Here is a 15,003-nt window from a genome sequence, read left to right as displayed (position 1 = left end):
TAACAGGCGACGTCGGCAGTCAGGCGCGGCTACTAATAATTTTCCTGTATCTTCGAAAGCTTCCGGGATAATCTGAGTTGCCCAGTAGTAGGATCGTCATGTAAGACGTGCAGTACTTCTGGAAGCAGTGCTGAGGGAACAAGAAGGTAGTTCGCGTGGACTGGTGAGAAGTTCTTTACGAGTAGTTGTTTTGAAATGGAAAGGAAGACAATATTCGCTTATATGCTCTAAGGATAACGTCCGTGTTCCCTTTCACATACTCTACAAAGTTTTTTTAGCTCCGAGTCAGCTCATTGCGGTTCAGCGAAGTCATCCGCACTTATTATTCCAAGGAAGGCGTCGTCATCCTCGTCGTCTTGCGGCGGCGCGTCATTGGGGGCGCGTGATGTTATAGATATACGTAAGCAAATTTCAAGACTCAACGCAGGCAATATCGAAACTGAGTGCGGCGTGCTGCAACGTCACATGGAAGCGCCCCGTGAAGAAGCCGGTGACAAAGTTTGAATGATAGCATGTCGTGGCAAATACTGGCTTACTACGGCAGGGCAGTTGCTTTTCCACGGAAAACTGGCCCTGTGAATACCTGCCGCGACTGGGCGCGACGTTGCTTCAAGCTTCGTCGCACTTGTCGTCATGCGTTGTTTTTTTTAATATGGGAGCGGGCCAGTATTGCTCTGTTCTAATACTGCATGCAATGCGCACTTAAATTACACGATGAATATATCAAATTAGGTGTGATCTCCTAGATTTACGAGGTTGTAATAACATCTGCCTGTCTCCATATGCGCACTATAAAGACGGCCCAGTGGTTCGATTAACAAAAAAATATCAAATTACCGAACCTTCCCTTATTACACTACTCAAGCCCACGTTATTAGCGGAAAGGTATTTCCACCTATGAAGTCCTCTACAAAAAAGCCATATTCGCTGCACTTATAGCCTTTATTAAAAACTTCTACCCCCTAAAAAAAAAACACCTTTGTAGATTCGTATCACAAGAATCCAACTAACAAATCAGTAGGATCGTTCCCCATCCGGGGCAAGTTGTTTTTCATGCACTTTCAGTTCCATTCATTTATAATTTCTTTTATGCAATTAGTAAGTACAAGCAATTTCCCCTGTGTTGTCCTTGGTCTCTTTATTTGTTGGCTTATTATGATATGAATACTAAAAATTGGGCCCCTCGGTTAACTTCGTATCCTATATACATCTGTTTTTAAGGCATATCTGAACTCCTAATATGGGCGCTGATATATACTATCCCGTTTCATCGCGTGGAGCGGGCGAGACCCAGTGTGACGCAGGGGTCAGATACTTTTTATTAGTGCAGACACGCACTGCCGCTATCGTTATCAAAAGAGTGCGATTCTCCGGTGTCATGCCAAATGTTCAATTCCAGCTGAAGTGCATTGCACGTGTATTGTTATTTATTTAGGTTGATGAGTCTGCTCTGAACGACAACTATTTTTTACTACGCGCGTGGACAGATACTGCTAGTATAGAGACACTGGCCTATAAAACGAAGTAAGTCATGAGAGCAATCGCATTGGTTTCCAGGAAACTTGATTTGTTCGATTGTGTTCACCGAGTACGCACACTTTCATGCACATCTGTATAGTCGGGTCGGTTGCGTTTAATGAAATTGTTCATCCAACGTTCTTGCATTTACCCAATAAATTTCTGTTTCCAAGCAAACGTGCAGGCTACTTTGAATATGTTTGCTCTCTTCGTTGGCCGTTGGTACAGCTTGCTGACAGCTGTAAAATAACCACAATACTGAATTTTCTCATTCTTAGAATAGACTTCGTCCCCGCTGTGATCTTGGTTCTATTTGTCTAGTCGTTGTGCGTTGTGTTCCTTACTTTCTACTAGGTTCCTGCGGTAAGCTCGCCTAGCTGTCAGCTGCGCCGTTTCTTGAGTCAACTACATTATTCTGTTTTTAGTGGACAGTAGTGCACTTACAGAAACCTCATTCTTACCAAGTGAAATGCAGCTGGTGGGCAGCCACAAAAACACGAACATTTTTTTATGATTGTTAGTACCTTACAGAGCACAATGGCGCGATAACATGACTGGCCACGATAAGCCGTAATATAGCTCCTGTCCTAAGTATTCTGCATCCTACAAGTACTTGAGCTCAATGACATTGTGAGCATCTTGCTAGATGCAGTTGGGGTTTGCTTTAAAATGAGTTTGTACAGGCTTCTTTTACACAAACAAGTTATTTGTGCATTCAACACGGATCAAAAGGAATTCGTTTGCGTACCTAAATAATTGAAGTGCTGAAACGCTGTTCACCTGCTTTCCCTCTTTTTCTTTCAGGGAGACCACCTATCATTCCAGACTATTATGGCACTTCCTTATACGAACCAAGTAATTTCTGAGACCATGCGAATCTATCCAACATCAACCACGTGAGAATTTTGCACAGCTCATTGACTATCAGCATTGACTTTAGAACCATTCTTTTTCAGTAGTGAACCCAAATTTGTCGCGCGCACCGAAACATAGCTATCTACTAACATTAGGGACTTCGACATAACGCCGCCTGACTAGGCATTCTTAGGTAAAGATGAACCTACACGTAGGATAGGTGCAACTATTGTAATGAGAAAAGATATTGCTCCCACGGTCATTTCAGAAGTTGAAGGGGTCGAAGCTGTTTTTATAAAATGTGCTTCACTTCCTATCCAGTTGTCGTTGGCTGCGCTTATCCAAGTCCCTCGTCCGACATCAACGTTTTGCATTCACACTTGCACTCACATTTTCTTACAAGTGTGCTTACTGGTTGGCGATCTTAATCTCCCCGCTATCGAGAGGTGCAAGATGCAGCATCAATCACACTCGTCTGCCGTAACTTTTGATACTGTGCTAATATTTAACCTATCTCAATTTATTAAGCACGCCACCCATGTGTATGGGCGTGCCCCGGATATACTTGAGCCGGTGTTTCTTAGCGACCGTTTTCCCACTGATAATAACAACGTTGAAGTAATGAACGGCATCTCGGGCCGCACGATATCATTGATTCTATAATAATAATAATAATAATAATAATAATAATAATAATAATAATAATAATAATAATAATAATAATAATAATAATAATAATAATAATAATAATAATTATAATAATAATAATAATAATAATAATAATAATAATAATATTTAGAATAATAATACCTTTATTTATTCATAAAAACAAGTTGTACAAAGTGCCAAGGCATTAGGAAGAAAGTTGCTAAAAAAGCCACTTGACTGGTCCTAGTAACCAGAAGGTCCAAAAGACAGCAGACAGCAAGGAGCGAGAAAAAAAGAAAAGGAAAGGAAAGAGGAACAACGAAGAGCGAGAAAGGAAAGAGAGTAAGGGCATATAGTACATAGATCTCACTTAAACTATTTGCTTCGCACATCAAACAGCTCTGGAAAAACAAACAATACAGATATATAGATGCACAAAACTCTTAAAAAAAGAATATTAGATACCTGGTCAAACCCAATTCTTCGGGCAATAGCACTTATACAGTTCTCTGCCAGAACAATTAGGTACATCGATGGACGCAGATCTGAGATTATTCAGCAGAGTGGGGAGAGTGTAACAAGTCATTTGGTTACCATAGGTTGAACGCACATGCGGCACATGACAGTATTCCGGGTACCTGGTGTTACAACATGAGATGTTGTGTTCTAATCTAGTCAGAGATGAAACAAGGCTTAAGTTCTGTTTGGTTTCTTTTAGGTATCCAAGAGCAAGGTGGTAGTTAAACATATCGCTGACTTTAATTACCCGAAGTTTTAAATATAGGGGCTCAGATGGGGAGTCAAAGGGCATATCACTAATTACGCGACCAATTTTCTTTTGTATTACAAGCAAACGGTTAATATTTGTAACATATGTGGGGCCCCAAATAAGGCAGCAATAATGAAGGTGGCTCGCAAACAAAGCATAAGACTCTCCATATCAGGTCAAAGGTATGTTGATTTCAAGGATGCTCACGATATTAGCATACTCCACCACCTATCCCACGAATTTAGTTTGTTCGAGCAGCTTGCGAGCCATCTGGATGCTGATATTGAATTGTTGTGGCAGAAATTTGAAAAATTTGTATCCCATCGCATATCTTATTACTTACCAACCAAATAAAAGAAAAAAAATTATCCATGAATAAATCATAACGTTATTCTGGCAAAACGCAAACCGCCTAAGAAAATATTTTAGAAAGACCGCTATTTATATCTACAAAGATCCTTGCGGCAGCTGTCAGTTAATTAAAGTCAAAAATAAACGAAGACAAAAATCACTTATCTTTCACGTTAGCTAAATTTCCAAATGATGCACCACAAACCTTTTGAAACTTCTCAAATTCTAAAAACTAGAAAGACAGTGCAGTGTCCCCCGAAGAAAGTACAGACACAGCTAAATTGCTTAAAACTTATTTCGGTACAATTTTCACTACACACCAGCACATCCCGCCGCATGCTAAGGCATGTAGTGCCAACTGCATAGAACCTCTTCACATAGACGAAGCAGGTATTTTTGCCCTTTTGCTAAGAGTTAAAGTCAAAAAGCCGCCATGGCCTGATAATATAACGTATCGAATTAGTTTCTCACCCGGCAGGGCGAATATGTAACCAAATATATGTGCATAACATTGAACAAATCCTTAACACCGTGTTCGTTGCCTTATGAGTAGCAAATGACACAGGTTATATCAGTTGAGAAATCAGGCGGTGAACTTGATGTCGCCAAGTAGCACTCAATATCACTAACAAGCACAATATGCACATTACTGGAGCACATTATTAAACGTAGCACTACTTACCATGAATAAGAACGTACTTTCTCACTGTCTCAGCACAGGTATTGATAAGGTGTTTCCACAATTACACAATTAATCGAATTAGTAGACCACATCTTGTTGGCCATCGACCAACAAAAGCAGATCGACCTCATCTCACTTGGCATTTCTAAAGCGTTTGAGCGGTTATCCCATCGAAAGCTAATATAGAACTTACATATGGCAATAGATAAAGGATCTATTACAGACTGGATTAACGCGTAGCTAAAGAACCGGACACAGCTTTAATATCAAATAATCAAATACAAGAAGTAACTAAAATTGCCCAGCATCGTCTTGGCTCCGATCTTATTTTTTATCTTTATTAGTGATCGAGCCTCATTCATAATAACTAACATGATACTTTTCGCCCGATAGTTGTTTCATTTACAAGGAAACTGACTCTCCTTCCGATCATATTTTCCTCAACAATTCATGATTGTGCACGAAATAACATAGCACCCTAAATGTTAAAAAATCAGCTCTACTAAGAATAACACGTTAGCAGGACATTTAACTTTTTTTTCCTGCACCAGTGGTGACACGCAACTAACAACAGCCAAACAGCACAAGTACCTTGGATTAGTTATTAAGACCTTAGATGGGAGACACGTGTAAATTATGTTACGTCGTCTGCCTCCCTGAGAGTATTCTCTCACAACCGACGACTGCGGTGTTGCAATGCCTATCACCTTTCCTGGAGAGAGAGCACTACCTCAAACAAGAGCTTTTAGTACCTTTATTTGGCCTAAACACAAATATACAAACCTGGTTTGCTTCGTGGCCACAACTTCTTTAGTTAACAAGCTGGAAGGAGTGCAAGGAAAGCCGCATAGAACAAATAAAGCTTATTTGTTTCAACCACAAAAATATATGCAAAATCTGTACTCTTAATATTATGCAATCACGGTGAATTCGCACTTAATGAAGTGCTGTTCCAACATCTTCATCGGCAGTTAACTTTAACGGTTTAAGACTGATATCTGAGTCTGAAAGTAGACATTCATGTGACAAGTATCCACTAATCTTCCAAGAATACCGTTTCAACACAAACTGTTTTAAACCTTCTTTCTTCATGCAGGCAGTCAGAGAATGGAACAGATTTCTCTAATGTATAAATGGTTGTAACAATTTCAATAAATTTTTATAATTACTTGAAAATTACATACGCACCATCCACAGTTAAAGCCTTGTGTGCGTTTCTTGTGTACTGGTGTTCTTGATTAATTCTTGTGTGCTTTACACAACATGATCATTATGTGCTGTATGTCTATCTGTTCGTAACGACGTCATTATGACTTTTGCTTCAGCAAATTCCAAATGATCTTTTACAAGATATGTAATTGCGTACTGACACTCTCATTACCTCTATTTCTCCCCCGTATTGATTTTCCTTCAGCAATACTCGCCATGGGGATCGGCAGTATGCAATAAATAAATAAATAAATAAATAAATAAATAAATAAATAAATAAATAAATAAATAAATAAATATTACACGTTCAATGTCTACAATTGCAAATTAAATGCTAGAAATTGTGTTGGTGTTTTAAAATCAAGAAGCAAGCAGTCGTTGACACAATTGACCAGCCGACCGCAATTTATGCAAGAAACCAAAGTGAAGGTCAAGAACACTCATTTGAAAGGATCGGTATAGTGAGTTTGTTTTGGTGGGTGTGGCTATGTAGCATTGATTATGTTCCATGTGAATGCTTATGAACGCTATTGTCGCAATAAATCCTTACAGCAATTTTTTCGGACGCTAGTCACGCTATCAAATCAGATATCTTGCCCTCAAAATAAGTGATTGTGAGGAGTGCTTTGCGAATATTTTTTGTCCCTGATGCTCCTGAGATATAAAATGAATACGTGCTTGCGCGTTTTAAACTTTTCAGGGTTTAGTGAGCAACGCGCGTCCTTTCACAGTACAGTGAAATTTATTGAAATGCAAGCTCCGTTGAGTTAACTCTAGCTACTTAGCATGAGCAGAGTGCCGGATTTGATATTGGAAGCCAGCTCAAATAAAATAAATTTTATTTTCCAGCGGACACATTACATGACCATGTTGGGCTCAACGCTACCTAAATAGCGTGGTGCGGCCCACGAGATATTAAAAGACATCATCAGAGCGAATGGTGTGTGCTCAGTTACAAGACCACAGATAACGACAAAATAAGAGCAAGCGAACGCTTCAATTGCTGGTAATGTAACTGCGGAGGAAAACATTTGATGTGATAGTTTGGCATTGTTCTCTACCAGACAGAAGAAAAAGAACCTATAAGCAAGTTATGAAAGTTCCAGCACTCCGCAATTGCACTGAGTCCATACGTTGCTACGCGGCAACTGTCAGGCAGGCTAGTTACGTGTTCGAGGTGAACATTACATGGATACACAGACCATACTTTTGATGGTCTCCACAATGCATCTCTTAGATCAGATGGTCAGTCGTCGCCCAGTCCAAAGATTCCTCGTATGGTCGCTCGCAACATGGATTCTGTATTTGATTGTTCTATAAATATTTTGAATATTTTCCAACATGTATACTAGCTCGGTGCATCGCCAAATTCATGGTTATCCTGTCTGTGGCTAGCGATCAATATAAACAAAAAAGTGTTACATCCGAGAACACCACCCTTCGAAGTTGGGGGTAACATTGTTCGGAGTACTGTTCCCACGCCTCTTTGAAGTGACCTCACAGAGGACATCCATCTACGAAGCTGGATGCACATCCTTTATCGTAGGATACGAACGACGATACGTGGTACTAGTGTCGCTGTCGGTTAAGGCTGAGCATTAATCTTCATCAATGCCACTAGTGGTACACGTAAATATTGGTGTCAATTTCGACGGGAACTCTCGCCGCTATCCCTAATATTGTCTGCTGGTCACCAGATGAGCTGGGTGCGAGAATTGCAAGTACGTGTAACGGTAGCGAAGGTCTTATGCATTGAACCATGCAGTTGATATTTTGAAAGGCAACGAGAATCGCACGCCACTGGTATGCAATACTACGCGACAATGAGCCATTTTCTGCACGTGGATAACTTAGCGGCTCGTCGTTACAACCTTGAACTGTCTCATGGCCTGAACGACCAACATCGAGACAGAACAGGTAGGATGACTGAATCACTTCAAACGCGTAATAGTGAACACATCTTCAATATAGGCGTGATTTATGAACCTCTCCTAGACGGTAGAGGGCAAATATTTTTTTATTTTTCTATTTTGAACGCTTCGAATACTTGTGGACTCGGCATTTTGACGAGCCTCTATCTCGAGTTGTCGAATGCTTTTATTTTCATTTCGCGAGGGACATTTTCTTTCCCCTTGCTATGCGTTGGTTTCGTAACTTGCAGCGGGCTTAATCTGTCTTTTCTCGACGACAATTCGTTCACCTTCCGAACCCCTTTCTCCAGGTTTACATCGCGGTGTGCAGAAGAAGACTATCAATGTGGGAAATATCTCATTAAGAAAGGAACGTCGGTAATAGTGCCTACGTATCTGCTGCATCATGATCCGGCATACTGGCACGAACCGGAGAAGTTTGTCCCAGAAAGGTGAGCGTTTGTCTTCTTTAACTCCAGAAAATTCAGGCCACATTCCGTATTATACAAAGTTAGAATTTGTTCACCGTTTTTTCTGGTCACGTTGAGTAAATTCGTCAAAAAAGCAAGAAAATTTAGGACTTAAAAATGGGAGCAATAAGTATCATTTAATATTCAAATTGTGAATCATCCACGACTGAGATATCGTTCCAGCGTATAAATAAATGATAGTGTGGGCTTCGCATTCAATTGCCTGCGCCTAAATCATACATATGAGGTAACAAATGACCTATGGAAAATGACACATTGATTTTTTGGGGCTGAATTCATTTCTAGGCCTTGTTTCTTGAACAAAATTAGTGCGAAAGGCACAAGCACTCTTTTACCATGTGAGTATCTCCATAGATCGGTGTGTGTCCATTGTGAACCAAATCTCGAAAAACCATTGGGGGAAATTTCGCCACCTCTTTACCGCGAAAACCTCAGTATGATTATTGCTTTATATACTTTACCTGAATTAGGGTTACTTGTGAGAGTGTCAGACCTATCGTTTTTGCAATACCTATACTGTGGAAAAACGCGTCAAAGAAAAACAATTAAACAGAAAATTAGGCTAGTCTGAGAACACTACGCATGATGGTAGGTACAGTGAGAAAAACGGCCATCGATAAAGGAGAATAAACAGGCACAAAGCGTGATACTGCAAACGAGGTTTCTTGGGAAAAAAACCATAACGAATAAAACGTTATTATGGGGCATAAACAAAATCAATCTCTGCTTTCAGCAAGTAAGTGGGAACCTGGATGTTAAACCTATGATCACTACAATGTTCAAAGAATGGTTCGGCTATCTCGCTAGTGGTTGCGTTATGACGCCGATTGAACAAGGCGATCCTTTCGTACATTTGCTGACGTCTACACGTGGATCAATGCTATACAAAAGGGAAACACGGGTTCACCTTAGCGAATAGCTCTGTTCGCTTAGGTGCACGTTTAGCCAACTTTCAGTTCTGCCAATATAGCATATGCCACAAGTCAATGGTGTCTTATGCACTACGTCGCGCTTACAAACAACAGGCTTCTTAATGTGTGCCATTTTTCATCCTTTCCTCGATGTCTGCGCTCCTGCACATTCACTAACAGCCGAACAGATCCCTTTTATCTTGTGTATCTTGTGCTTGGCTCTTAAAAGCAGCCTGAGACCAAAGCGCTATCCTCAAAGAGCTGTCTCAGCCTATGAGGTAGTCGATAAATCTGCGGTTAGACAGCCGTCTTATTGCATGTTTTGGGAGTCCGTTGCCGTGTTAGTTCTTTTGAATTTTAGCCCCCCGAGTAACGGCTCACGAGTAGACACGATAAATGGCTTGGAACACTAGAGAATTTTAATTTTTTAACGGGCCAGTAGAAGCTTTCTTTTTAAATTGTGATCGAACCATTTCGTTAAGGCCGACTTAAGACGCAGAAGTGCGATCCCATTCTTGAACAGCCTTATATGACCAGATTTGTAGCTGGAGACTGCTTTCATGGATCGAGGAAAATAACACAAGCAGACGTGTCCTTGCTTAAAGGAAAGGCGCTAGTGAAGGATGTTGACGCTGCCATCTCTTGGGACTTCGCATATGAAGTTAAATCTGGTCACTTCGCAGACTGTCACGCAAAGAAGAAGCGCCGGGTAACCACCTTGCATCTCTCAAGAAGTCGATATTTATGGCAGATTCCAATATTTCCTAACACTAAATTATGAATGGTGCAATGTGTTCATCAGGAAACGAGAAAAAAAAAACAATTCAGACGGCTCCACGCCATGTGTTCGTCACAACACCCACTCCTTGTATTATTCATGCTTATAAGTTTCATTCAATTTCAGGTTCAGTCCAGAAAATAAGCACTTAGTCAACCCAACTGTGTACCAACCCTTCGGTCTGGGCCCCCGGATATGCATCGGAATGCGTCTGGCGCTTCTCGAGATAGCCTCAGCTACTGCTCAGGTGCTTCGCCACTATCGTATCACCCTGGGCACCAGTCAGAAGGTATTGTAGGTAGTTTACTGCCATGTCCACGTCATACTATTCTTTTATTCTCTGTGTGTGCTTCCTTAGCGCAACAAGCTGAGAAACTGTGGAACCTCATAACAATACGTTTGCAACTTTGTCCTGTATATTTGCCACCTCATGCATTCGTTGCTCAATAGAAATAAGTGCGATTAGTGTCAACGAAATAGCCCACTAATTTCATCTTGTTCACAATCGTACACGTTACAGAATACAATGTATGCGGTTATAATTACCACTACGGCAACAATACTTTATTTGATTGCAGTTACCAATTACTCCCTCACAAAACTAATGGTACATTCACTTGAACGTAATTGATTAATTTTAAGTTACTTGCCTCCCAACATTTAATAATATTGCAGGAATAGAGCCAAAATCTACAACGAGCTAACCTGGCTCTTTCAGTGCATCGTTTCAGCCATTCACACGTTGTTTATCTTCACTAACATTGTTTTTGAATTTTTGTGTCGCTCATGTTCTTTATTTTTCTTTTGGAGACATCAGCAGTGACACTGAAAACTCAGGCGATGTGTGTGCTCGAAAGAACGGTTAGGATGTAGTGTATGGTGGTTGTTCAATGCTGCGATGCTCGTGTACGGGTCCTCTAAGAAGCGTTATATTATTCTTGTTGGAAGTAAAAAAAAAAAAGACGCTTCTGCTGGAGAAAAGCATAAGAGAAGTCACCTGTAGGTGATTTGCTGGCAATAACTCACGAAGTGGCCATCAGTGCAAAGTTTATAACAGTGCCGGTTCAATGAGTCACCCAGCATCTCGTGAAACTCTTGCCAGCCCCCTTTCCGCGCAGCCACTTAGACCTAAACTGACGAATTGCACCAGACGCCTGCAGAAGTTCCTGTTCTTCGAAGACGCGGCTAAACCTCCATAGCAAACACAAATATAACTGTTCGTCATTCGGCCCTCAAAATACGGTTTGCCTTACAATCGCAAGGACATGCATGTTTAATGACAGAGAACGTGTCTATGTGAGAGAAATAATAGACCTAGTTCTGCGAAGAATTGAGCAGCAACTCTCTCCGCCTATAGCGGCCGCATAAAAAGAACATCCCAAAAGTGTGCCCAAGAGTTGGGTTCGCCTGTCAAAACAGGAGCACTAGGAGAGTGCCGCATGTGAGGACCGCAGCTATCCTAGATTAGTTCTAGCTAAATTCAAGTGCTAAGGCTGCGTCTCCTGTTAGAGCTTGTTCCGACAATAACGTAACTGGTTACTAAAGAAGTATTTGAACCACAGTGACCGTTACTGAATGAAAATAACAGTTGTTAAAATATAAAATTAACAAGAAATGTAATTGATTACGGGTAACAATTTACAAGTAATTTCCTTCGCAAAAGCCTGGTTTCGTTGCATTCGTTTTTTTTTACTTTAGCTAAATTGTCATGCTAGATAATGTATTCATAACGTTGAAGGGCACTTTGCTGCCCGCTTCAGTGCTCTGCATAGGTGTTCCTTTCCTTTAAAACAATACGCCTGTAACATTTTATCTCAAGAAATTCATGCCATTTATTCCTGATAAGTATACCATATTCGATTGCCATGTTCTCTGATGTTCGATGCAAAAGATTTGTTTCATTTATGTGTTTTGATTGTGCTGAGAGCGCTAAGACAGCATGTATGATTGATAAATCACACGGATTTCCATAACAAAATACAGCGGTATTCAGGTTTGAAACATCAGAACGGCAACGCTAGGTATATGAGACGACTGTGCAGCTGTGCATGCTCCAAAGAATGCTCCCTTTACCAAGTGAAAATATACGCTACTACTTTTTGTTTTCTCACTCGCTGCACCATCACAGCATGCGATATTACGTAGAGCAAGTCTACGGCCGTGCGCATGTTTTATATTTTTTAACAAATATTTCTTTTTCCATTCGTTGCAGCATGACCTTGAGCTGGACACATGCTCCTTCCTGGTCATTCCTAAAGAAAGTGTGCGAATTCGTTTGCACAGACTCAAAGGCGCCAAGTAAATCTTCAAGTGACACTTGATCAGAATGCATGTTACTCTATTGGCAGAAAACACTTGTACGAAATAAAAAAAGCACTGTTCTTCAAACATATTCTGTAAGTAGACCCATGTAGTGCAAAAATATGCCGTAACAGCTTGGTAATGTTCGGCGAAACACTTCAATGAGACGCTCGAATGCGAGCGGGAATGAAATTCACCCAAGAATTTAAAAGCAATGCATACAAACTGAGCTGAAAACTTGCAGGCGGACATGTCGACAGAAGAGAATCCTAGAAGAGTTCTACCAAATGAAATTGTGGAGGAATACGACAGTCTTCAAGTTACAAATAAAGCCATGTTCGCTTACTGCATTCGCTAAAGAACTTCATTCAACGATGTTAGTTAATTAAGTGGCGGTGGGTGACATTTATCATCTAACTTTTTGCCTGTCTAGCTCCAGAACATATGCGTTGAGGTGGACTTCAGACACCTCTCGAAGCCTAATGTAAAGAAATAAAGAAATACGTAACCTACTTTCAATCACATGTGCATAATCACTGCCTTCAGCAGTAGTGTATATATATTTGTTCAATACTAAGTACTGCTATGCGCAATATATACAATATATATACACTGCTACTTTCCACGTGTTCAATGCGGTTGCATAATAATTCAGAACATTCAGTACCCCTGCAGAGAAGACCTTTGAATATATTGATCACAAAGAGGGGAATGAAATTCACCTAAGCAGAGAACGAATTCGTGGAAGTGGGACATCAATTAAATAAGATCATGTTGTTTGTCAATTTATGCCTTATGTATTAAGTTCAATCTGCGCATATATTTCACTGGAGATAAACACTCTGTCAATTACGATAACGGTGTAGGAAATGGCACGCGATCATACACTGGTTGCTCCCTTTATTTTAACATGAATTAACAAATTTGAAATGGCAAATCACATGAGATGTAATGACACTGATTTATAGAGCCTAACCTTTGGCTACACGGTGATCTGCTATCGTAGATAAAACAGTGCTATTTTCGTCGCCAGTGTGCACTGGAATTTAACATGACTGTTTAAAAAACAGGAAGCCGTAAGTAGCTTTGCAGTCGTTTTTCCGCTGAGCCAACTTTTACTAGTGTACCACAGGCTGAATAATTTTAGAATAAACCTAACCCATTTCATTGATTCTTGTTCTCTTACAAGAATTCACCAGTATTGCAGCAATTAGAAAATTCCCCATTGAATGTCATTCCAAGAGACTGCTATAAATGCATGACCATGAATATTTAACCTGTGCGTAATTTCTTGGGTCACGAATAATGAGTTCCCATCGACCACTCTATGCACCGTGATTCTTCAGATTGTTGCGAGGAGGTAGGCACGTGCTGAAGCCCTATACGCGTACATTTTTTCTGTAACTACCGGTAAGCATATCATTCATGTTAAACCGACAACACTGCACCAGTACTTAGAACAATATTCTGAAAACAATATCGCAAGCGAAATCACTTCCAGTTGGTGTGACGCATTTGGCGTCGCGAGAAATCTCTTTATCGGCCATGACTCGCCTTCTGTAAAGTTACCATTAACTTTTTTAAGGAGTAATAGTATTTATAATAATCAGGATTTATTTATATTTGACGGTTTGGCAAATGCGTTGTGTGCCTGCCATCTTGTTCTGCTTGTTACTTATTGTAGTGGTAATTAGTTTCTTACAACATTGTTAAATCTACTGACGACCTATCGTAATAGTGACACGTGTACTTGTTTACATCTCTGGGGTGACCGCTTTTCACCAGCTGACAAATGTTAAACGTTATCCGTCAGTGCAGGACACGCCTGCATGTATCAAACATTGCTCAAATGTTATTGATTGTTCTATCCGTTGTCTTTTGTCTCCGAACCTTGTGTAATCTCATATACGCGGGCACCAGCGATTACGCTAGAACCTTCGAGGACTCATGTATAAAAGCCGATGCTCTTCAACCGCTGATGAGATTTTCGACGATCGCCGACTCTGCTCGGCGCTATCGTGCTTGAGTGCTACTTGTCTAGCTGGGCCCAAGCTTGCCCAAAAAGATTGAAATTTGTAATTCACAGTTTGGACACACTGTCATTCTTCACCACGTGACATCTAGTGGAGGTGTTGTTGCGTTCATGTACCAGACGCCGTCGCACTACCGTAATCTAAGCCCGAACCTTTAAAACAGCCCTAACGTCGCCCGGAACTGTCGAACAAGCCTCACGCTAGATAAGCTGCTCCCTGAGTTCGGACTTCTACCCGACGCCACCAGCAAGATCAACACTAAGTCGAGAGCCACGATGACGGACACACCATCGTCAGCAGCCATCTACATTGACAGCCCAAGCAGCCACACCCTTTGCGTAGATCATCATTTCAAGACCCTGAAATCTGACTGTAGACATACGAGAGGACCACGACATCCAACTGGAGCGATGAGGACAGGTTGTGCCTTGTCTATTTTTGCTTGGATTACGCTGCTCGGACCTGCTTCCAGAACATCGATATCACTAGCGAAGCGGGACTAACTTTGTTAAGACTTGAAGACGTCCACAAGTGTCATCCGCAAAGA

At 40.8% G+C, this 15,003-nt stretch overlaps 1 protein-coding gene across 1 annotated transcript in view; it reads left to right on the top strand.

Annotated features, from left to right (window-relative positions):
- Positions 1-12,510, top strand: part of LOC126526467 (cytochrome P450 3A6-like) — a 70,659-nt gene extending 58,149 nt beyond the window's left edge. Inside the window, exons 11-14 of the mRNA XM_072289622.1 lie at positions 2,323-2,414; positions 8,254-8,394; positions 10,249-10,411; positions 12,335-12,510. Of these exons, the coding sequence (XP_072145723.1) occupies positions 2,323-2,414; positions 8,254-8,394; positions 10,249-10,411; positions 12,335-12,424 (486 nt within the window). The 3' untranslated portion in view covers positions 12,425-12,510. The remainder of the gene's footprint in view (positions 1-2,322; positions 2,415-8,253; positions 8,395-10,248; positions 10,412-12,334) is intronic.
- Positions 12,511-15,003: the final 2,493 nt, after the last annotated feature.

This window comes from Dermacentor andersoni, chromosome 8 (assembly GCF_023375885.2).
Source record: "Dermacentor andersoni chromosome 8, qqDerAnde1_hic_scaffold, whole genome shotgun sequence".
Lineage (NCBI taxonomy): Eukaryota > Metazoa > Arthropoda > Arachnida > Ixodida > Ixodidae > Dermacentor > Dermacentor andersoni.
The sequence above is the reverse complement of the archived record's forward strand: the minus strand, read 5'-3'. Positions and strand labels throughout refer to the sequence as shown.